The following is a 25,424-nucleotide window of genomic DNA, read 5'->3' as shown; positions in this document are numbered from 1 at the left end:
CTCTTATTCTCTAGTCCGAGTGCTGCATGAACACAGCTTCCCCCAGGAAGTCATGAGAAAGCATTTCCTAGGTCCTACTGACAGTCTTCAGAAGCATTTCCTCCTACCCCTTGAAAAAACAATTTGTGGAACTACCAATGGTCAGGCAGCAAATCAAATCCAACACACCACGCAGGCATGGGGGCTGACAGAGCGTGCCATAGATACACACCGTTGTGCACAGCATCAAACCATATGTTGTAGAGGTTAGGGACCTGTTAGATGTGTAAGAAGTTGCCTGTTAGCCTTGTTAAAAGCAGCAAGTAGTATCTGTATCATAGGAAGGAGAAAAAGAAAATGGATTCCCGAATGCACAGACCCTATAAGTGAAACAACAGAAAATGCAAGGGTTGAAACTCTTGCAAAGCTCAAGTTAATGTCATAAGGACTTCAGATGTGGACTGCAAGATGAACTTTTGGTCCAGGATCCCGACTTCTCAAATACAGGAGAGCACAGGTCCTGGCCACTACCACCATGGTTCCCAACCACACCACTCTCCCCTTCTAACATCAAGCAAGCTAGATGCCCTTCCCTATCTTCTTCATCCTTTTCAATCTGCAACAAATGAGCAGCAAGAATTTCAAGGAAATGCATGAAACTTCTCCTAAGGACGCAGAGGGTGGTGTGTGGTATTTATTTTTGACAGATCTGCACTTTTATTTACCTGAGCTTAAATGCATAAAGCCAACAAGCTATCACAACAGCCACTTGGGAATTCAAGCAAAAAAATGGGTTAAGAGTGGTACTTTCCCAACTATCCTTCCACATCCTGCAAATTAGCATAGGGAAAGCAGGAGTTCCCCCCCACTGAAGAGTTAGACCTTTACATGTAAAGCCAGGCTTTGGTTTGTGGTTAAAATCAGCAGTGCATAAAAGCTTCTATTTGAGATGTTAATAAAATGAACTAACAGCAGATGAGGTGCAACAGAATGAAATTCAGGCCTTTTACCAGCCACAGCAGGTACTCTGTTGAAATGCGTGGACCAGAACCAGAGAACCTTCTGGATCACAGCACTGGAAGACAGGGGCACCAGCCCAGCTGCGTGTGATATGCAAGAGGAAAGCAGGGGCTGAGGGTGCCAAGCTGCAATTTCTTAGGATGTATTATTGCCAAGAGAATTTGGTTCGGTTTAGTGGTTTACATAAATCATTCAGTGGTGGTTTTACCAGTCCAGGAAGAAGGAAAAAAATTAAAATAGTTGCATCATTTTCTCCACCCATACCTTTACACAAATAGGCACAGTCAGGGGGGCAGCAGCCTCCAAGCACAAGGTTTCCTCGTCTTGCTTTTCCCCTCACAGATCCATTACTTCTGGATGCAGTGCTTTAATTTCATGCCATTAAACAGCTACATGTTCTCACCAATCACTCCATGTACATCAGAAAGGAGATGCACGTTCAGCAAACTAAGGTAGCAGTGGAAAACAATAAGCACTCACACCTAATCACAACCACCTTATCTTATTCAGCCTCTACATCCAGGAAGGACAGCGGGGGAATATTTTCAGCCACAAGTTAGTATTTGTGCTGGTGTCTCAGCCAAGCACTGCCCACTTGCTTGCCTCCCAGACTGCAACAGCCACTGGTGAAGAAGTGCCTTGGTGCTTATCGGTCCCTGCTACAAGTATTTAAACCCAGGCTGCTCCCAGTGCACGGCTGTGCTGGTGGAGACAGCACCCACCACCTCACCCACACTGGCTGTGGAGACGTGGCTAAGTAGAGTCACCACCTTCTTCACCTATTAGAATTTCTGAGGATATTTTTACTTCTTAAAGGGAGAAATCAGTGTTGTAAATTACTGTTCCACATATAGGCTACGTATCAGCTGTAGACATCCTGTGCTACTCCCCAGGAAAAGAGCATAAGTTTGCTTTGACCAGTTGCATACTGTTTGTGCTAGGAGAGGTAGAAGATGCCTCGTAGCAAGATGTGCTGCAGAAATATACCAAGAGTTGGCTTTGTGTCACAGTGCAAAGACTTAAGTACACACAAACCCCACAGGAAGCCACATCTCATCCTGGGAAGCGCAGAGAGCTTATGTTTCTGCACTGCAACTCACAAGTAGACTGCTACTGATACGACAGAGCCCAGCCCTGCTCCAGCTTTTTAAGGGACAAGATCAGCACAGTCAGTTCCAAGGAAGCTGGCACACGCACCAGCACTTCTGACTTCACTTCCACTTCTCATGCTCCTGCTATTGCCAGCTGCATAGCTGTACCAGTGAGCCACAACACAAGAGGTAAACTGCAAGGCTGATATAACTGCAAACCTGAATCTTTCTCACCCCAAATCCTCAAATAAAAGACTTAAGCCCCAGCTTCACAGGAGATCCTCTACATGGCATTCACTTGGAATTTCCTTCAGTTGTATGGTCCCTTAAGGAGCAAAGCCCAACCCCTGCTGCCAAAGGCAGCCACTTTCCCAGAACTTGCCGGGACACTCTACCACCAATCTCTCAAGGATAACATGACCCATACAGTCTCACCTTCCTACAAGCACTTCACATTCCTTCCACACCACCAACTGCTGAACTGATCCTGATGTCATTGGGCTGAGCTTTTTCAGTGCGACCCCAAACTAATTCCATTCACAATGACAAGAACAAGGCTTCAAACTCCACAAAGAAAAAATACTCAGCCTAAAGTACTGCTTTAAAATAAGCTCAGTGACATTTAACACTCTAAGTTCAAGCTGCCAAAGTTCTATGAGAATGGAAGTTACACAGGGAGAGTCCACAACAATATAAACCAGGGTGAATACACTACTTTTCTACATTTCTGTGGCCCCAGTGCAGTCTGCAGCAGGGCCAGCTCTGGCTTCCAGTGGGGATGCAGTTAAGGGACAAAGACAATGATCAACAAAGAATAAAGTCAGAAGGAGATCTGGAACATTGGTTTGGCAAGAGGCAACTTATCTTTCAGTGGCACAAAGACCTAAGGGATGTCAGATGATTTGAGGAAAACAGATTGATTTGCTCTAAGAGCCAAAGGAAGCTAAAAGCTACGTGAACTTGAGAGCGTCATCTACATCCTGATTATTTGGTGGTGAAAAGCCAGTGGCAATTCAAAGTGCATTATTTGGGATAGCCCAGCTGGGTCAGCATCAGCATGGCTATGGGCCATGGCCAAGTCTACAGCAAGGGATCAGCATCTGTGTCTTTGAACAGAGATTACTCACCCAGCCCAGTGGGCAACAAATGGCTACATACAATTCCACCAGTCTCCGTCCCAGGGAAGTCCCCTTTGCAGCATATTCAAGAGCACAGGGCAGCCTGCTGCCAAGGGATGAGACTGGTCTCACTCTGTATCTGTTCCCCTTCCCACCCATCCCCACAGCACAGCAGGTTCAGAAGAGTGGCAGGCACTCTTTTGCACAGTCCAGAGGTGGAAGTTTCATCTGAAATCCTTCCCAAGGGAAGAGGGATGCCTGCATGTCCACGTTGATGCAGAGTAAGCCCATCACAAGCTGACGCTGGTACTCCTCCCACTTCAGCATGACATCAGACAGGGAACGGTTGTTTCTCATCCACATAGGCACTGCTTCACCACAAGGAGATGCTGGAGAAATTGACAGGCTCTGGGGCCCTCCAAGCTCAAGGTGATAGTAAAGCCTGAAGGACAGACATGCAAAGAATTATTATGTGGGACAACTTGAGCAGGTCACCAGACCAGAGCTCCAGAACTGTAGAGCTGTCTCTGTTCTGCCACCACCTGGCTGCATGATCATAGTCCTCCTTCCCATCTCTCGATTATCCAGATCATGAGCTCACGTGGGAAGAATCAGTCCCTCATGTTAGGATCTGAATCACAGCTGGGACCCTCTGCCTACTGAAGTCTTGCCTAAGCTTTACAGCAGGGAATTCAGCTTGGAAAAGCTGGAGCCAAGACAGACACACGCATACACACACAAATCCAAAGCACTCTGCAACATTTGGGAAATCTGTTATTTCCTGGCTGCTCTAGTGCTTTCCCACTCCAAACCAAGCTTAGATCCTGAGACAAAAAAGTCACTTGAGCTCAAGTACTCCTATAGAAGGGATGTTTTGGAGACCCTGGACTGACAAATGCCACACTGTTTTCCACAAAGAGAAAACAGACTAAGCTAGAATATTACAATTAGATACAAATCTAATCTATTGTTATAATAACAGTTTCATTACAAGGTCTGGTCTGTAATGCAAAGAGGAAAGCAGACCACGTTCTGAGTCTATCGAACACTTAAGGAGCAGACTCCATAAAAGTCAGAGGGAGAAAGGGAAACTGAGCATTCCCCTACAGGACACAGAGCTGTCGAGGAAAACAGCCATACCTGGCTGAAAGATGGCTGCCCAGTTTCTTCTTGGCTTTCTTCACAAGATAGTTGCAGATTTCAGTTATCTGCTCCCTCATCCATCTAATATCCTCAGGGATATCTGGAAGCCATTCCAGCAACCTGGAAAGAGACAGGAGACAAACACTAGTTGAACTGCACAAAGGATAGGAGGAAATGCAGTCTTGCCTCCTGTGAATGGTTACTCATTGTTTTTAATGGCTGTTACTGTTAAGAGTCATTCACGCTGCCATTCATAAAAGTAAGTGGGAGAAGCTGTGAAAGATGTTAACAGTACAGGACTTATTCTTTACACTTTGCATCTGCGCCTTCTGTATTTTTTGTTTGCTTTCAGCAACAAAATATTTTCCAAACTTGTCTTTCTATTGCAAGTCATCTCCTTCCAGGAGCCTTCCAAAGGGCACACTACAGTAAGAACACATGTGACAGACTTGCCTTCCCAGCTGCTTAGGTGTAGAGTTGGAAGTGACAGGAATACTCTCAGTCCAGAGGGAAGTTGCATCTCATGAGATTCTCATTTTCATCTCTGCTCTCCTAGTTCAGAAGCTTTACTTCAGATTCCAAAATTTATCATTTTCTAGGGCGAGTTCCAGCATGCAGCAACCTTACTTCAAGCTGGAAGTATACTGGCTGCAGCTAAATGACACATGAAGGTAGGAATATTCCTGCATAGAGCTGTTAAGTGGTATGAACACTTTCCCTAGGAACTTTGGCACTTCAGTATTAGAAAGGATCCTGCTTTCTCTCTATTCACGTTCCACTGGCTACATAAGACACTTGGCTGCACTGGATAGAAAACCACCAGAGAAGATAGCCAAAGGCACACCTGACAGTGAAGGAAACAGCAGACTCCAGAGGCAGCAGGTAGGGGACCATCATTGCAGTGGCCACACGTATAGGCAGCGTCTTGCTGATACCAGTCAAGAGACCTCTTCTTTCAGCACAAGCCTCCAAAAGAGCTGAAGACAGAAAAAAAACATGGCTGAATCTCTTCCCAGTGGGACTATCCCTCTCCCTGCGGTATCTCATAAGTTACCCAGCCTGGGATTAGCAGCTCCTCACCTCCCACTTTTTAATCAAGTCTAGCTCAGGGTAGCAATTCTGAGCACAGCTGAGGAACAGCAACTTGTAGTTTTATCGAGCCCCTGAAGGTTACAGGCATCAAGATCCTATCCTTGCCTTATAGTGTAGAAGTGTCAAATAAGTCACCCCCTCTTATTTCAGCCTCCACACCTTTATATCCAAGCCCTTTACCTAAGCACCAGCAGGTGTTCAATGGCCAGGTACCAACAAGCAAGACCCAAATCCAAGCAGTCCTCTGATGCAGACCAGGCAGCACACAAAAATGGCCAAGGCTCCCTTCCTTTGGATCATACCTTGGTTCAGTTTGGGAGGTAAGTGTTCAAAGATGTGGTCTTCAACAACAGCAAGGGCAGTGTTGTCCTCCATCTGGTCCTCAGCTTCTTTTTCTTCTTCTTTCTTCTCTTCTGGGGGGGCTTCTATTGCAAGGAGAGGATGAGCAGGACTTGGATGCTGAAGGTGAAGGAGACCTGAGAAGTGATAAAGATTATACAAGTTAGCTACTCTTTCTTGCCTGGCCCTCTAAAACATTACTCTTCACTTCACCCACTTCCCAAACAGATGGACATAACACTGTTTCTTTGAGTTTATATTTTTTGTAATGCTTACCACAGTGTGTTAAAAATTTGGCTGCTTTAATATAATCATCATTTCTCCACACCAGAAATTCTTAGATTTCCCCTCCACACACTACAGAGGACTGTTTTGTAGGGTTTTGTTGCTATATACTTCACCAGTCTCCAATTCACATTCCTCTCCCACAGCTTAATCCACACTGCTGCATGACTACACAAGCTACACACCACAAAGCAAATAAATGTGTTTGGTCTGATAAATTGACACTAGGTGGCACCAAACACTCTCAGCCTTCAACAGAAGTTCAGGGAGGCAAGGAAGCCCAGGCATGCAACAGTTGATTAGTTTTGTCCTTCCACCTTTTACACCCACTACTAACTAGCCTCAGGTCACCAAGCTTGGCACCAAAGAGGCAATTCAATGCCCTCCACACTCAGTGCCTTACCGTTCCTCTTCAGGAAGTGCAGCGCATCCCGATAGCCCTGCTTGCACATATCCCGCAGCACCTGTGGCAGAGGTAAGCAAAAGCAATTCATTTGGAGGCTGTCCAGCTGAGCAAAGCAAACGCCCAGCTCAGTGCTGTCTTCAGAGGAACTGTCCTGCTTCAAGCAGGAATAAGAGGTGCATCACAAGGACGATGGATATGAGAAATGCTTGATGATTCAAGTTGGAATACTACCAAATACAAGCTTAGTGTTGCAGCCACTTCATTTCCCCATCTAGAGCTGACAATGCTATGCACAGCTGTCTGGAAGATACTCTAACAAGCAGCCCAGAAATATTTCCCTGCAGTTGCCAAGACAGACACACACACACACAAATCCAAAGCACTCTGCAACATTTGTGAAATCTTCTGTTATTTCCTGCAGTTGCCAGGAAGTGCCACTGTGTTCACAGACAAAGTCAGCTAAGATTAATGAAGAAGAAGCAAAGAAAACCTGAACAAGTGATTCAGGATGTGGATGCATGCTTATTGTGCCCAAATGTCAGGTTTAATATTGCAATGGCTCAGAAGCAGAAGCGTAAAAAGCTGTTTACAGTGTCACCTGCTTCACTGGCACTTTTTAGGAGAGACAGCCATTAGTAGTGAGCTGGTAGCTCTAGCATGATCTTAAAAAAAGCCTTGTGAGCACATTAGTTCTGAGAGCTGGTAGATCCTTGTTTAGAAGTGAGCTTGGCTTTCTGGCAAATGCCATGTTATAGAGAGTTGTGGGAATCTTCTCAAACACCCACACTGCAGATCTTACAGTAGCAAAATTAAAACAAGCCACTCATATGACCCTGTGCAGATAGTCAAGGTTTGCCAAGTCACTGAGTTGCTAAATGCCAAGGTGAAAAAAAAGATAAAGAAACAAAACTAAGTGCCTGCAATCTTCTTCTGCTGAAGTACACACGATAGTTAGCATTTGTTTTCCTCAAGTTTTGACACTGTCAGGAATCTCACCTGTGGCTCCGGGGGGAACAGTGCCTTAGAGAGCCGGTAGAGGTTGCGAAGGTTGAACTGGATGCTTGTATTGGTGACTCTCAGCTCATGCATGTTTGTGGAACTGTCTCTTGGGCAGATATCACTCTCTCCTGAGAACGGAGACACTGTGATTGTGTTCTTCAGCTCGTATCGTGGCAAGTTGTCAGAAATTCCTCCATCAACATATCTCTGAAATAAAGACAAACAAAGTATTCTTTATTCTTGTAATTGATCAAGAAGCTTTTCTGCTCTGCGCTCCCGTTCACATCCGTGCGAAAAACTTTGGGAAAGAATGAACGACACTGGAGCTGGAAGAGTTGGAAGTAGTGACAGCACACCTGAGTTGATTATCATCTGCTTTCACTATGTGCCTTCCCTCCTAGGAAAGAGCATTTTGATCACAAGCATTCAATGAGAAAAGGATAACTCACTTGCATGACTGCTGACTTATATCTCCACAGGGTTTGAGTACTGTTCAGTTCAACAGTATGGCACACCAACAACCACCTGCAGTGCAAACTGATCTGAGCTGTCATACCACCACAGCGAGACATTTTTACTCGTGTTCAAAACAAACAGCTCAAGCACAGGTCCTCAGTGTCACAGTCTGTTAACTAAGAAGGAAAGCTGCTGATTTGTTGCTAGGAGGCTCATCAAGCAGCAATTCCAACACATGAGTACACATTTATAATCTGCTAGCTTTAGTGTGATAACAGAGTACAGGGGACTTTGGTTTTGCTCCTAACAGGAGTTCTTATCAGAGAACGTTCTGTACATTTGTACTATGAACAGCTACATTCCCCTTGTTGGAAGGGCAATCCCAGCAGTATGTACTTCAAGTATTCTGTAATGTACCACAATTGCACAAGGAGCTGAGCTATCTCAGCTCTATCAGAGGTGTCCAGCAGAGCAAACAACGTGCAGAAGATGGAGACATTGGTCAAGTTGAGAGAGCAGCAAGCCTGAGATCCCTGCAGAGACAAAACTCAAAATCTTCTGTTCCTGATACAGATGAGAATTAGTGTTATAGGAGGGTTATCTAGCTGTTTGTTGCCTAAAAAAACTTTTCTTTGAGTGCATTCAGAAGTAAATCAGTGTACACTAGCTACAAAGCCTCTGAAGCAGCAGCTGTAACATCTTTGTGCTCTCTGTTGGGTCGGCAGCTGAGCAGGCACAAGGCAAAGCTGGCAGATGCTGATTCCCAGCAGAGCAGGGAAATGCTGACCAGAAAAGGAGGTACTTGAATTCTGCACCCTGCTTTGCCTCACCTCTCAGGCAGGCTGACTGCTGATAACAGTCTTCAGCTGCACAACTACAGAATCATGGAACAGTTTGGGAAAAGCTTAGGAAAACACTGTCTGCTTTGCTTAGAGGGTGCTTGCCACTTTCTCTGGAAAGTACATAAGTTGAGACCTCTCCAAACAAGTTGGAAGAGCCTGATGAACAGATCATAGGCTCCTAGACTTAGAGCATGCAAATGCAGCTAGAGGAATTCATCCAAGCAACAGGATCAGAGTGGACTGCACCAGGGGGTTCTTGAGGGCAAACAAAGCCCTGGGGCTACCTCTGTGTACAGGTTCAAGACAGGTGGCTTGTGATTCCAGTTGAAGTTACAGACCACAGTTAACTCACAGCATGGATAATTTAATCCACATCAGGCCTTGCTCACCAAACACAGTATCAAGATCAACATGGTCTGTGCCTCCTGCATTACCTGGGTTTGGAGAGTGAAGAAGGCAGAAGATAGATAACTCAAGGACACATTAACCCTAGTGGAAACAGAAACATTCACTTTGTCTAAAGCAGACAGAGAGTAGTGTTTTGGTTGACTAGCTGAGACAGAGCTGGTCTGTGGTAAGGATGCAGAAGCACAAGTTTTCCTGAGAGTGGCAGCAGAAGCTAACAGATGTTATTAGAAAGAAGCCTACAATAAAGCTGGTGGCCAAAGCCTGAATTGAAATCAGGTTCTGCCTTCTGGCCCATCATTCCACAAGCAGTACTTTTTATGTTTCTTACTGAAGGTCAGCGATTACTCCTTTGGATTTACCCGAACCTCCAGCCAATCCAAGGCTGACCACTCCCCAGTCTCTTGCAAAGCCACAAGCAGCATCAGTACCACAGGTTGCAGCCTCAACCTGCCTGCAGGTGCAAGCAGCAACTCTTGGGGACAGCCCAGTCTGAGATCATTCCTGAGGTCCCAAGCTCTACTCTTTTACTGAATCCTCCCCCATCCCTGGGACCTGCTCTCAACAACAGCAACAGCTAGTACAGCTAGTAACAACAGCTAGCAACAGCTTCCACACTTTTTAAAGGTTCATCTCACCCACAAGCCACAGAAAGGCCACAGCTAGAGAGCATGTTTTCAGGTTAGTAACTTAGTTTCTCAGTACTTACAAACTTATTTTTCTTTCCCTCCCACCCATTCTCACCATTCCCCCCATACGGAGGCTACAGTTACAAAAAGCGAACACTGGAACAACAGGAGGGAGAACAAACGTAAGGACATTGTAACTTTCACAACCATTCTGCCTTTAAAATGGGTATTGGTGAATAGAGTTGGCCTGTCATTCTGTCTTGTGGTAAATAAAGTCATTACTTGAGCTAGCAACCATGCAGTCTCATTTCAAAGCCTCTTCTTAAGTTCATACCCAATCTAATTTAGCCTTTCGCCTCACCATACTGACTTTCAAAGACAGGAAGACATTATTTTCTGGGGAAGAGGTAAAAATTTCCTCATCTCATCCCACACTCATACATACCCTTCCCCACCCCCTCGCTTTTCCCATGTGGAAACTTCAAATGAGAATTCACTCCTTGGTATCCCAGGGCAGCTGCTCATTTCAAAACCCTTGATTGCCATACACTGTTTCAGAAATCTGTGATTTTTGCCCGAGCCAGGCTCACCTCAGTTAACATCAAGACCTCTTTATGCAACAGCCACTGCTACATTCCTACCAGGCTGTGGGTCAAAAACCCAGACTGTAGTTGTTGAGCAAATGCCAAACCAGTGCGATTCTGGCACTTCTTTGAAGGGATAGACACTGAATATTTCTTCCAGACCATTTCCCTGCTCAACATGCTTGCACAATACAAAAACAGTCTAGTTGTATATTATGCAGGAGCAAAACTGACCTCACTTGTATGACACTGCTAACAGATTTGATGCCCTGTCAGACTAAGCCATCTTGATCAGCCCCTTTGTGAGAAGCCAGACACAGAGATACAAACAGCAGCTCTTCCTTTCAACTGGTTAGACTGCAAACAGGCTGCCTTTTTAATGTGCATTACCTCACACAGCACAATGGAAGTCCAAGTTCAGCTGAGGCCCTTAGGCATTACTGCTACATACAAAGACCCCGTGCAGCTTTCAAGCATTTTTATTTCTAACATGAACATACATAAAGGAAAAACTGCTCTGTACACTTCCTTGGACAGGAAATTAAAGAGTATTTGAAAATAAAGCATTCTCAGAGGAAGGACATGAAGCATGCCATGGAAAAGAGGCCTGCTAACAGCACCAGTTGTTGAAACTCTTCAAAGGGTGCCAGGCTTGTAGGAGAGGAACATGCAGTTTCTACCCTGGAACCAAGTTCTTTCCACATGCACAGTTAGAGGTTAGAGCCTCAGGGCTGGAGAAAGCTCCACCAAGGAGCCAGGGGAACCATCCACTAAATCTACTAAATCAGCCAGCACTTTAATAAAGTTATAGCTGCCAAACTTCGGGATGTTTCAGCCAACTGCAAGACCTGAAAACAAGGCATATCCATTGCTAAAGTTCTTTATTTGGGAATGTCTCACGCTTCTTCAGGATAATCACCTGCTGAGAGGCAAGTGGACTGCCCAAATTGAGTACCAGCATTTGTCTTCTTATTCATTAGTACATTATTTAATGTAGAAAGAGTTTAAGAGTCTTACCACTCCACGCAAGGTTGGAGGTATCAGCCCACAGTAGACAGGGATAAAGGTGCTGCAGACACAGGCCTGAGGAAAGAAGAGATCCAGCGCATAAGAACGACATCAAAGCCTACCAAGTTAGTCAGAGCACCCATGGGCACACACTGAGAATTATACTACATTATGAAAGCCATTTGTAGACCAGTGCAAAATACAACAGTCTGCGGTTCTTGCCAACCCTCTGCAATAAGCTTCGAGTCACCTGGATCAGCTCCTCCTTGGAATGGAAGTCTGACAGTATGACGTTTTCTCCATCAGACACTCGTGTGAGGGAAATACCCAAGCGTCCTGCTGCCACCTCATGCCCATTCTCTGGCACAGTCTTGGACAGGCAGTTCCGAATGATCTTCACCAAGTTGAAAGAGGGGTGAAGCGGACCCAGGAACCTCTTTCGTGCTTCTTTAGACACTCGAATAATGCTGGCACCAGCCTCACCTGTAAGGAGAAAAATACACCATGAAACAGAGCAGCAAGAAATGAGACTTTTTCACAAAATAAGATATAGAAAAACTTAATCCACAGCTTTGCTCAGAGATTTCTCTCTACTTGCTGGTACAGCTCATGGTAAGTGGCTGTTCCAAGCACTGTTACAGAATCTCAGAAGCTAGCTGTGTTGGCACTCACACACCTGCATTGCAAACAGCTACCCTCATCTCCCATATGTTCTATTTAAGCCAAGTACGATGACACGCATCTGGGTAAAACCACACGTTGTTTTTTGGGAGGTCCTGTTTAACTGGACAACAAAGGGCTGGTGAAAAGATTAACACAGAAAACAAGGTTATTTTGGGGTTTTGTTGTTGCATTTGAGCTCATGGCTGAATCTACTCCAAAACACCTTTTTTTCCTGACATAAAAATCACCACCTGCGTATAAGCAAAAGTGCTAGTAAATTGGACCATCACTTCTTTTCAAGTGATCCATCATCACAGCCCTGCTGGCAATGTCAATCATACCTCAGGTGAACAAAATGGGCACTATTTTGTGCACACACTCCGTTAGGCAACTGGTGACTTAGAGCTATCTAGAGTGGATTTGGTGCCCTGTCTCTTTTGCGACCCACTTCACAGCATTAGAAACAGGCCCTGAGGGGGAGCAGGATTCACAAAGGCGTGTTTACTTTATACTTTCACTCAGCGACCCAGTTAGATTTTCAGAAGTGACGGTAACTCATCTACACAGAAGCAAAGGCAGCTGCTAAACCCATGATCTCATGGTCACTGGGAGTTCAATCTGGCAAGAGTATCACAGCTTTACAGTGGGAAAGAAGAGAAAGGACAAAACAAAACAACCAACCCAAGCCAAACCCTCCACACCCATCACACTGCCCTCTGCACACACTGTCAGATGCCTCCCCATCTCCTAGTCACAGTGGGATACAAGGCATTCCTCTGAGTACAAAGCAATCACTGCACTCTCAGAGACAAAGTGATTATATACAAGAGAAAAGTATCAGGGGAAGAGTCACAGAAACAGAGGAAAACAGCCATGCTTTCACAAATCTTCTCTCCAATCAAACTGAAATCTAGTTACTGGACAAAGATGAAAGTTGCTATCAGTTCAATCCAACTCTATTGACTTGAGACCTCTCTGTTTTGCTGTCTTCCCTCCCTAACCCCGCGACCACAGTCAAGTTAGACCCAGATTAATAAGCAGAGATAAGGGAAATAACACCCTCAACACTATATTGACACATCCCATTCTTTTGCAATACATGTGCACCAGCAACATGTTTTCCATTAATGCAGCCTGGGAACGTGATTCTGTGCGTAGGAAACCCAGCAACACCAGTAGCTCAAACGAGCTCAGAATGAGACCCTTGACCATGACCAGAAACTCTGGGGACAGGATTTAGGTAATGCGAGGTAGCAACCTAGCAGAAAATCCAAGTTCCCTTCTTTGAAGCAATTTTTAGCACTATAATCCCAATCTTCTGCTCTTTCCTAAAGTAATGTTCAGCAGCCTAACTCTGATCTTGCTTACTCAATTAGCAGTAAGCCACTGAACCCAGCCCGTTCCAAATAGCAGCTGCATGCTTCAAGTCCCTTCCCAACATGCAGTAAGCCAGCCTCACAGGTCATGGTGCTCATAAACTCATTCATTAGCGCTCAATCCCTACCATACATCTGACAAGGGGAACAAAGAACCTGCAACAGAACCAAAAGAAACGAAAGAGCTCCAGTCTGGCACCTCAGCCACGTGATTCTAGGAAACAGCTGCACTGAGAGGGTGACCCAGGAGACAGTGCTTAGGGAAACATGCCTTCACACTTGGAATCTCACCTGCAGAAAGATTTGACAGCAATACTGTAAATAACTGCAATAAAATGGAGCTTATGAACAATATCTGTGCAAAAATCTGAGCTGGAAGTTGCTGAAGAAAACGGCAAAATCCTAAATATGCCAGGAAATAGACTGTCTCAATATCTCAGGAACAACTTCAGTTGCAGCTGCCTGCTCAACCATCATCACACAGTCAAGTGGGGTGGGAGGGACATGGGAAAACAGGACAGAATAGGAATTATTGCTAGTTAGCAATTTCATTTCTTTAATATCTTGGGTATTGTTGGGTGCTTTTTTTTTTTAACGCGTGCATATAAATAGATTGTAAGAAGAAGCTTCTCAGATGTTTCAGCTCAAGGGCAGCTGTGATCCCACTGGACTTGTTGACTCGCACCAAAACTGAATGACTGAATGCAGAATAGCTCAGAAGGTTGAGATGAGCACACGGTGATCCGCAGCACCACCACTTTTCCAGGAAATGAGGCCAGCTGAGGGTTCAGCCAAGGAGTCAGGTTTATGTAGCTAAATCCATGACAGATGACAAGCCCTCTTGGAAACAAGTATGGGAGGAGAAAGAAGAGGTGAGAGTGTGAGCAGAATTTGAGCTGGTTTTCCTGGAACAACTTCTGTGGTAGGGATGGGATTAAAATAGCCTGCCAGAAAGAGAAGCAGTTGAATGAGAGGCAGCAGAGAAAGAAATCCTGCAGGGGTCAGCCACAAACTGTCTGTTCTAGGCAACTGCTGGTTCACATTTCATTTTTAAGCTACATCAAGAGTTTCACGCTAGCTTATTGACCCAGCAAGATTATTTCCCTTAAAGAACTGTCTCTCACTCCCAGACTCACACACAACTCCAAAATTCCAAGCCTCTGCTGCCTTGCATTCTTGAATATGGCTGCACCTTCCACCCAGAAGGTTTATATTACCCCTCTCTAACCTTAGAAGCATTCAGTGGGATGTACTATTTATCACTGTATACAAAAAGCACAAGCCAAAGGACAGTCTGCTTCTTCCTCGCCCCTGGAGGGAGAGAAGAGCTGAAGATCAACAATTGAACGTGATGCTGCAGGAAACACCATTAATTGCAGCTATGAGATCTGTGGTGAAGGGTACTTCAACTCTGTGTGATACATGTAGATGAAGACTATTGCAAGAGTTAAACATCCCAAGGCACCTCCTGTGGGATGCAGCATGGGGTGCCAGCTGCTGTGGGGGAAGGTGAACAGAGAAGGGCCTCTTCTGACCTCTTCAGCAGCAGGGCTTCTGCACCAAGGGCACCCTGACACTTGCCTGCTGACATCAGACCACCCTGATATCCATTTTCCAGTCACTAAAAGGACAGTTGATCCATGAAGTATTTCAAGTGGGAAAAAGAGCCTAAGAAAGAAACAGAAATAGCAACATGGCAGGCTGAAGAGGCAGAGGGGCACTCTGGGCATTCCACTCAGCAGCTCCCTCTGGAATTGCTCCACATCAGTACAAAGATCACTCTCTGTGCCAGGGACATTCCTGCTCCACGGCTAGCGTAGTGGTAAACAGATTGCAAGTTGAAAGCCCTTCAAATAGGGATAGAGAATAGAGGACAGCATGGACAAGTGCAGGACAGATCTAGGGAAAGCATCCTCATCCCTGCTGCTAGGCAGCACTCTCAGGGAAGTCACAGCCCAGGCTGCAGATGCCTTACCTTGCCTGGACGTACAGAGCAGGCGGGGAATTGTGCAGCCCCAAAAGATTCTTGCTACACCTGTGCTGTATCCAGCACTAACAAGAACTCAGACTCCCTCCTACACACCAGCAAGGCACCACTCCTCTCTCTTCTGTCCTATTCCAAAGCAGAGGCTCCACACTGGGCAGACAATTAAAGCTCTGAAAGGAACTAGCAGAAAGTGCAGGTGCTTTTGGCATCCCTCCAGCACCTGGGAAGCCCAATCCCCTGGAGTATTTTGGTCATAAGATTTCCAGGAGCCATAACAAGGGACCTCATTTTGGAGCTGTCTGCAAGGTGGTGGTTGCACAGAGCCCACGTTTAGCTATCTGTTTAGAGAGAGGTTTGTGTGGTGCTTGGCCCAGATGTTCCCTAGGAGTGCCCCAAGCCATCATCTCAGCATTTTGTTCTCAACTTGGGCAGCAACACAACATGACCGGAGCTCTCGAGTTTACCCACTGTTAAATCCCTGCTTGGTCCTGAATTCAGGAGTAGGAGTCAGAAGGAATTCCCCAGCGTTTAACTCCCACAAGGCTGATTTAGTTTGGTTGTGTGTTCATTGCTGCTACTTCAGCTGTTCCAGTAACTCACGCCTAGAAGAGCTAACAGCAAGCCCGTACTGATGAGCAGAGAATTCAGAAGAACCGTCCTATGTTCATCCTGAACACAAATCCCCAAGCTGCTCCAGCTCAGTATGCACAGCTCCTACCCCTTTGCTGAACCCTGAGCGAGCAATACGTGCTTTTCCTGCCCAACCTCTCCCAGGAGATGATACAGTCTCAACTACAACACAGTCCCATCACCCACCTAAAAACACTAAACTCTAAGCAAGGGATGCTGAACCAGAAATCTGCAAACTGACAACTAGGAAATAATTAACTGAGATAACTTTATCAGATGTTTCCTCTGAATGCCCATTTGCTCAGCAGAAGGAAGAGCAGATAGCAACACAGTGGTGATCTGAGGACAACTCCAATTCCTGTGGGCAGTGACCTCAGTTTGTGAAAGGTCCTCACCGCTCAGCTGAGCTTCACACTCATGCTGAAGCAAACTGGTTTCCATCCATTGCCCCAAGAGAACAAGAGCCAGACAGACCTTCATGTGGGATGAAAGAAAGCCAACTTGTGTAAAATGGGAACCTGACCACTCAGCAGTAAGGCTGGAGGGTGTCAAAGGGGTGAGGGGGAAGGAGGGGATTAAAAAGATAAATTAATGCCAGCAGAAAATAACTTAGGATCTGTACTTATGAGACAATTTCAGGTGGTGTACATCCTACAGCTGGAGACAGATGCTTAACTTCAGTCTGAAATCCTAGAAAAACGCCTAAAAGCATTGGTGGTGGTGGGAACTATTTCTTACTTGCCAGAAGTTAGATACACCCCACTAATTAACACAAAGAAAACTGTCCTTTATTATATGCTTGAGGCAGGGAGGAAGGCAGCTAGCACAGGAACCTCTAAAGGCAGCAGTTCTTGTCACATCTGTGCACGTCTTCCCACAAGTTGACAGTAACATTGAGAAACATCACGTACCAGAACAAGCTGTTCTTCTGGGACTTCCCTAATTTGTGTTGATCCGAGTTATATTTATTTTACTTATGTTTAAGGTTCTCACTCATTCCTTCTGTTGTACTATTTTGCCATCAGATAAGAAGCAGCTCCAATGAGTGAGATTCAGATAAGATACAAGGAGGTTGGTTTGTTGTATCTGCAGAGGCAGCAAATACAACTGTTCCCACAACACATCCTTCGTCAGAGAGCATGCCACTCATACAACTGGCTGTTCCCAGTAGCAGGTAACCCTATCCATTAGGGCTTTACCTACAGAATTCAGCAAGCAAACTATTTTGTGAGTGTGATTCCTTCAAAAACCTGGACACAGATCATGGTCTCTCCCCCTTTGCTCAAGGGTAAGAGGCACCAATTCAATTGGAGGAATTCCCAGGGATCTCTCTATGGAAGGAACATTCTCACCTTATGGGTAGGGCAAGTGAAGACACAGAGACAGTTTTTCAAGTAGAGCCAGCTCTTGCAGCCAGAGGCAGATGCTGAAGGAAGGGCTCATCCCAGAATATTTCCTGGCCCAGATATTCAGAGCTCAGCAATGATAAGTCTACAAACAGCACCGAGGTGCAGCCTGCAGCAGGAGGGCTAAGTAAATCCAGTCAACTGCAACTGCTTCAGATATGCAAGCCACTCTCGTTAGTATGCTCATTCACTTCAAGTAAAACTTGGTGAAAAAAAGCAGAGGGCTATCCTTTATTTATCAAAATGATCCCTCGCCAGTAGGAGCCCCTTTTCCCCCTTGAGAACAGGCAGAATAATTATTTGTTGTGCACCATTTGATAGATAAACCAGCACTACTGCCACATGCTGGATATGGGGCACAGATGACAAGAAATTTTGGGTGCGTGTTGCCCCACTTCTTTTTTGTTTCTAACCTGTTGCACAGAGCAGCCCACAGTAACTGTAATCAGCTTGTCTACCCACAGCTACCTACAGGACAGGACCCTCATGCAAGCCCAGACACAGACACACAACCCATACCTCATATGACCTTAAGGTAGGTTGCTCTGTTGAGGAAAGCATGCACAAGAGCAGCCAGCTCTGATTATGTCTAAGCTAAAACTTCACATTGGCACTAACGTAATGTTGATACAGCAAAGCCTCACCAACTAGCAGACATCCTGCACACCATGGCCTGTTTTGTTTCTGCAGACATAGGACTGGAGTGTTTGCTTTCGCAATGAAAAGCAGAAAACACTGCAGCTTCTGTGGAGAAACAATCAGTAGGAAAGCCCAGAGGCAGCTCAGGTCAGGCAGCCAGCCAGGATTATTGACTGGCACGATCACAGTAGCAATCAACACTAGCCTAATTTATTCCACTGTAAATCTCTAATACAAGGATTAACAGTGCATTTCTGCTCAGTGCTTTAGAGAGAAAATAAACAGCGCAATAGTGATTGAAAGAGAAAAGTTGCTCAGGACCACAGGCAAGCTGAACTCAGTCCCGTCCTCCTCCATCCATCAGTCCTTGCCAGTGTTTGAGTACAAGTCAATCTGCATGGGGTGACAGGAGACTCCTGCTGCTTGCTATGAGCCAGAGCCATGCCAGGCTTTGGGTTACTCGCTTTAGAAAAAGCGCTCAGCAAGAAAAAGCTAGTGGAGGAAAGGGAGAAAAAAATGGACCCAAACCCAGACCATTTCACACTCATACAGCACTCATCCTCTGCCCTGCATGGAGGCAGTCTTCATTTCTATTTCTAGAGAAAAAAGAAATATCTGCCACTCCAGCTTTGCTCTGCTTCATCATGCACAGGCAACTACCCTCACCACCTAGGCCTACATACAACTTCTGGAGGTTTTCAGCCTAACCCCTGCTGCCGAGTGCTCTCCTGTATTCTGGCTCTGCCACTCAGCAAAGGGCAGCTTTACTCCCTTCTCCCTGTCCTTTCACTGCACACTTGTGTGGCTGCTCAAGCACTGTCTAGCCCTAGCACAAAATGAAATAAATGACTCTGAAGTCCACTCCTGGCTCTGAGCCTGCACCGTGACCAGCTCCCACATGTTTGCACTGCTAGCTAACTGCTCCACCTCACGCCAAGCACCTCCCCACACACCTCCACGCACGCATGCTTCTTGCTGTGCCCGCTTTGCCCTTTTACCTCACACAGACATCTTTGGTATCGCTTTACACCCTGAATTTCACACTGTAGCAACAACCAGAGCAGAGCAGGTTACAAGCAATACAGCGGGAACAAGAAACCTTGCTCCAAAGAAGTCTTCAGAAGGGATTTCATTCTGATGAAGGTTATTGGGGAAGCGATGTCAGGCAGACCCACAGGGCAGGCTGCATTCCATGACAAGAATGTCTGGGGATTGACATACCTTTCTTCCCCCCAGCAGCATCAAGATGACTCAGGTTCCAAAAGCAGCTGTGAGAGCAGGACAGGAATTGCTCGCACAGACCCCTCTGAGAGACATGCACACATGCAAACCTTTCTGCAAGGCTGAGAGTGCAGAAGCAAGGAAGGCAGCAAGCCAGATGTAGCAACATCCACCTGAAGCTCACACACACCAAACATTTCAATATGAAGAAGCATGGTTAGCGGTTTAATGGCCAGTTTGTTTCCATCAAGAAGTTTTTACCAATCCCACTATATAACACCACTGAGCTAGATAAAGTGATACAACTCCCCCATGCTCTGCAACAGGGCTCTAACTTTCTCCATGCATGACATAACCCTGAAGGGATGAATCCACACACACCCTGCCGAATGATACGTCAAAATAACTTTCTCACCAGGCCCAACCCTGAATCAGCAGCATTCAAATAACACAGCAAGTACAAGTCTTATAATTAACATATGCTAAGGGATCCTTAATCCATTTACACTAGCTGCCACCTCTATCTCAGGACTGTAAACTAGATAATCCACAGGAGTAGAAGTACAGAGACATTGCCAGAGCCTCCGGTGTGAAAGTGGCACTAAATCCTTTAAGTGCTAAAGCTTCCCAAACCTTCAGGTCCAACCAAAGAGACTGCAGTGTACTTAGAGGAAGAGGATTATTTCTTCTGTGTACAAACTTAAGTACAGAATAGACAAAAGCCTGGAAAACAAGTCCAGAGGACTCAGTAGACAGAAGCCACCAATGTAGGTCTGGCCCTTATTTGCACCAGAAAGCATTAAGATTTCAGGTCTGGGCAGGCACCTGAAGCAGGACAGAACACTAGGTTCTAGTAGAACTACCAGCTTCCCCAAGCTGGGGAAGACTAGAACTGGAGGACTGAAGTAAACACATCGCTGCGGAAAAATACAAAATGTGAATAAAGAAGCCAAGGCAGAGACCCCTCCCCTCAAGAGTCTCCACACACAAGAGGGGTCTGCAGCCATGAGAAAAAGGCTGATAAAGCCATAAGTGGGAGTTGGATTTTGCACCAAGCTTGTCTCTTTCTTCCTTAGCGAATCTTTTATCTAAACAACTCAGCAGCAGTCCAGCTTCTATAGGCTGATTGAGAGGGTTCCTGTGACCTTCCACAGATGACATGTTCCAAGCACCAGGAACAAACATTCACCCTGACTGTCGCTGCTGAGAACACACAGAGTTGGGTTTGTTCTGAGCTCTTCCGCTTTAGAGAGTCCCCTTGTTCAGGAACATCACAGGCAATCCTCCTGGACGTGCTGTACCGCAGACCAGCACAGCCCCAGGGACAGAAAGAGATCTGTCACAATCACTATTCTGTTTGATAAGTGCCAGATGTATCTCCTCCCTTCCCTCCAACCTTTCTAGCTACATCAGTCGGAACAGCCTCTAGCATCTTCAGCACGTTCTCAGGGTCACCAATGCCCTCCCCTCCATTATGTTCTTTGGAAGAGATTTCCTACTGCCCAGGTCCTACCACTTCCAGGACACACACTGCCTTCTTACAAGGACTGACTTAAGTTCCTCCCCCCAGCCCCTTCTTCCTCTACTCTTTCTACCAGCTTTTACTCTCCCTAGTGCCTTATGCACGGTTGGCAAGGAAGGCATCACTAGGTAAATATACACACACAAGCTCATTCAACCCCCAGATTCTTGAAGACACATCTGGACTTTCACATCAAGTTACAGGAACACAGCAGAAAGAAACAGATCATTAGAGCTGGGCAATGGAAGCACATGTAAAAGTGCAGAGGATTCACGGGGAAAGTGGTGGCCAGTTAACAATCCAGCCAGAAGAGCCTGGCTGAAGAGCAAGGCAGACAGGAATCACCTACTCTTACTCCTCCTTGGAGTAGGAGACTTCTGAGCTTCTGCAAAGGATCTGAAAAGAGATCTGTCCATCCACAGCTCCAGAAAGAAAGAATGTCAACTAAATTCGCATTTCCCCAGCCCCTATGTGGTCATTCTCAAGCATAGAACAAAGCAAGCACAGCCAAGTTAAGAAAAACAGTTTATCCCCAGTCATGCTGGTGAATACTTCACCCTATTTCATGGAGGGCACAGCAGGAATTGTGAAGAATTAGGTCTGCATTTCTGCGCAGGTACCTCTCCTACAACTGACTGGACTGGGGCTGCTGAGCTTAACAGAAGTTTCCTCCCAGCTAAGGTCTCTGCAGCAGACATAGGGAGATTGGGCTTTGACTCCCATGTGCTATGGAGGTTTCCCTCATGTATCTGGGAAGATCTGCAGATCTCACAGCCACACTAAGCAGCAAACACACTTCCCCCAGAATAGACTTCATGATTCATGCTCCAGCCTGCATAAACTGTCATCGCTCCGTGGATACGTTAGAAACTAAGCGGATTTATTTCCTTCAATCTGGGATTTGATGTTAGACTCCACACACAGAAAATAACCTCCGTGATCAGCCTTTAAGCCTTTGCTTAAACTCATTTCAGAAGCCCACCACGAAAGATGTCGCTACTGTTCATTGACAGCAGCATAATTCAATTTTGAAGGGTAACAGAAAGGGTTACCCCCACTCATCCTCCCTCCATTACCCAATGGAAAAAGTTCCTACAGTTCAGCAGCATAGTTTCCTGGTGGTCATATGACAACAGGTGACAAGCAAGCCTGACCATCAAATAACTGTTACTTCATCACAGGATGAGGTTGGGACAGAGTCCTGACTAAGATACTAAGGGGGAAAACAAACAAACAAAAAACGGGAGTTTGTAAACAACACAAGAAAAGTCTTCTCAAGAATATCTCAAACAGTGCTGCTCTTTCTGGTGGATGTACTCCCATTTCTGCATTCATTCCCTGTACCAGAAGCATCCCCTCAGCTTGATCTACTATTTTTACTGACACTGACAGCTGATTCATGCTTTAGGACTAACTCCCACAGATGGGGGTTTGACAGGCAGCTTTGCCTCTGACAGCAGAATCCAGCTCTTCTCCCACATTAGAGGTGCAATTTGGCAGCTCCCCCCACCACCCTCAGAAGGGAGCAGTACAGGACAATACTCACGTGCTGCACACACAGTGGAGATGCTGCTGGTTAACTATGAGTCACAAGCATCACAAGCACAGTGGCAGGGCCTGAGCATCAGCTCAAAAACAGCTTTTCTTTTCAATGATTACAGGTTTGCATCCCATAATTTGTACCAGGCACACCAAATCCCATGCAGCTCACTGAAGCGTGATCATTCCAGGCCCTTCACAAAAGATATTCCTCCCTACACTCACATGAAAGATTTAGAAACCCGTAACTGGAAGAGGACAGTTTTGTCACATCACGTGTGCCAGTTCTACTCATCCGGGCCCCCCAACTTCAGGATTTAGTCATCAAGGTAAGCTCCAGGCACAGAGCTTGTGAAAAGCTGCAGGATATGACATAGACATAAGGAGGAGACCACAAAGCCAACAGGAAAGGTATGCTCACTCGCTTGGCACACAGAGGTGCAATTCTTGGTGTGCTGGATTCCAACAGCCCCAGGAGAAGACACAGGCAGGACAGAAGCCCATTTCCCAGAAAATTCTCCAGGCAAGAAGTGTTAGTGCTACAACACTAACATGCTCGTAAACTTGGGAGTCACTGCCCAATAAACTCCGCCATCCACACAGATTATTCTAGTGGAAAACAAACAAACAAACAAAAAACAACCAACCAACAATGCTCTTTCCTGCCAGTGAAAAGAATGGAGAGAAAGATGGAGGGAACGCTTCAAACGCAGGGCAGCACCACTGGCATAGCCCTGGAGAATTAATACTAGACCCCTCCAACTAATAGTAAAGTGCTTAACACAAGCTACATGAGGTCACAGCAGACTATTAATATCTCCTAGTCTCTTATTTCAAAATAAGGTCCTCTGCCTAGCTAAAAATCCACATCCAACATTCCTTTACTTGCTGTGCTCAAACATGCCTTCAAAGTCTATGCTGAGCCATCAAGGCTGCAGGTGATTTGGTAAGGGCATTCACTTCAACATTTGCCCACAGCAGAACCTTACTGCCACACACAAATAACAGCAGAGGGCTTCCAATCCAGGGAGATGGCAGAATCAGCACAGAGGCAAGCTGGACTGGCAAAGAGACTGGAAGAGAAAAAACGGATAAGAAACAAAGTGGGATGACAGACTCTGAAGTCCAGGACAATTTCTGTTTTCTCTGGCCAGGATCTCAAACAACAGCAACTAGTAAAAAACACTAAGGGAAAAAGTTTTCCCACTCCTCCTCTGGAAGTATTTATTTGCATTAAGTTCACAACCAAGTACACACAGAGGAAAGCACTAACCCCTATCTATACACAGACATATAAGCAAGACTCCTGCTTGCCATCCATCCAAAGATGTTATATAGTGCTCCAGTTCACTGGACAGCACAAGGCAGGATTTGCCATGAGCAAATCTGGGAGAAACCAGCTGCACAAACATACTGAGAGAAAGAACTATTTCCCTACAACAGGCTGCAGCTGTACCTTCTTTTCCCCCCTGTCCCCTTCTTCCCTACAAGCTCACCCCAACCTCTGGACCTCAGCCTGCAATCTGCACTGTCAAAATGGTTTATAACAAGGACAAAGAGCAGCAATACCAGGCCACAGTTGAGCATCTCATCATCTGCTTTTACTTTCAGAAGTCACCTATTCTTTATCTAAGACACGTCAGCCACAGGCAGAGCTAAATAAAATAATAAAAAAGAAGTAAAAATCCCAAGAGCACTGAAACTTGAGAGATAATTTGAGTAGCCAATATCCAAGCCTTCGCTGCCTTTAAAGGTAAATGTTACCTAAAAGGTGTCCCCTTATTCAATCCCCTTTTTCAAGCCTCTCCTCACACCTCAAAGGGAATAAGAAAAGCAATTGGGAGGCTGCAGATGCTCTGGATATATCAATAGCAAAAACAAGGTAGACAAGAGACTTGCTCAGCCCTGTAATGGTGTTTGAGCCAAAGGGTTCGGGCAGTGCCTTCAGCCTGTCTCATGTAGGTGCCACACCTCTGCCAGAATAACATGAGGCCCTCCCAGTTGAGGAGATAATTATGCAGTCACCTCTTCACTACAAGCAGCAGCTAGCAGAATAACCAAATCCCAGCAGCTATCAGCAAACAGACCCCAACAGAAGGGATGAGAGGATACATCACCCCCTGAGAAAGCCTGACGTTGCAGTGCAATAGCCTTAGAAACCCCAGGCTGAGCTTTGAGCAACTGCTAAGAGCTTCATCCCAGAAGCAACGGCCACACTCCATTGGTCGCTGCCGTAAACATAACACTAAGGAGGAAAAGTTCAAACCTCACCACTGAGAAGCAGAGAGCTTCGCTGCAGGAAAGCGACGTTTCAGACCTCTACCCGTCCCCAATGAACAGGGAGTGTCCTGGGAAGATCACAGTTACCGGAGTGCAAGCCGCCAGCAGTTCTGGTTTCACTTTGCTCATAGTTGTTTCAGTTGTTTCTCTTGAGTGAACAGATGCACCTGATTCTCTCACACCACACTTCCGATGCTTTTCTGCATTTCCTATCCTCAAAATGCATTTTAAAAGCTCCAAGCGCAGCACGCGCTGTTGTGTGTAAACACCCCCCCCCCGTAAACTCAACCCGCGTCAGCTCAGCTTGGCAGACCACCTGCTTTTCTAAGCTCCACAAGCGAGCAGGAAAGGCAGCCCGCACCGATCTCTACGGCTGTTCCCCCAAAGCTCGCTATGCTCACGCACCCAGCAGCACCGCGGGCGCTTACCGAGGCACGCTCCGCTGACGAGGGCGGTGGCGGTGAGCGCTCCGGCCGAGGCCCCGTACACCTTCCGGGCGTTGGCGACGAGGAAGGGAGCATGCTCTTGGAGGCAGCTGGCCACGCCGATGTGGTACACCCCCAAGAAGCCGCAACCGGCGAACGAGATGTTCCAAGCGGAGTCCAAAGGGAACATGGCCGACCGAGGAGCGGGAGAGCCCCGCTCACATATCCCACCGGCCGTCAGCGGGCGGGCGAAAAGGGCGGGAACAGCCGGCGGAGCGACGCCCGTCACCGCGACGCCGCGCTTATATGGGGCGGCCCGGCACAGCGCTCCGCCTTCGGC

General features: G+C 46.3%; 1 protein-coding gene across 1 annotated transcript; it reads right to left on the bottom strand.

Annotated features, from left to right (window-relative positions):
• Positions 1–686: 686 nt before the first annotated feature.
• On the bottom strand, positions 687–25,339 carry PNPLA2 (patatin like phospholipase domain containing 2). The gene is made up of 9 exons (XM_065755126.1): positions 25,088–25,339; positions 11,647–11,879; positions 11,406–11,471; positions 7,470–7,679; positions 6,471–6,531; positions 5,746–5,919; positions 5,196–5,328; positions 4,349–4,471; positions 687–3,650 (listed from the first exon to the last, which is right to left on the bottom strand). The coding sequence occupies exons 1-9, from the start codon at positions 25,272–25,274 to the stop codon at positions 3,386–3,388; spliced, it is 1,452 nt and encodes a 483-aa protein (XP_065611198.1). The 5' UTR covers positions 25,275–25,339; the 3' UTR covers positions 687–3,385.
• Positions 25,340–25,424: the final 85 nt, after the last annotated feature.

This window comes from Cyrtonyx montezumae, unplaced genomic scaffold (assembly GCF_038088225.1).
Source record: "Cyrtonyx montezumae isolate F1298 unplaced genomic scaffold, pur_monq_1.0 scaffold_10, whole genome shotgun sequence".
In the NCBI taxonomy this organism is placed as follows: domain Eukaryota; kingdom Metazoa; phylum Chordata; class Aves; order Galliformes; family Odontophoridae; genus Cyrtonyx; species Cyrtonyx montezumae.
This window is presented reverse-complemented; position numbering and strand designations above follow the sequence as displayed.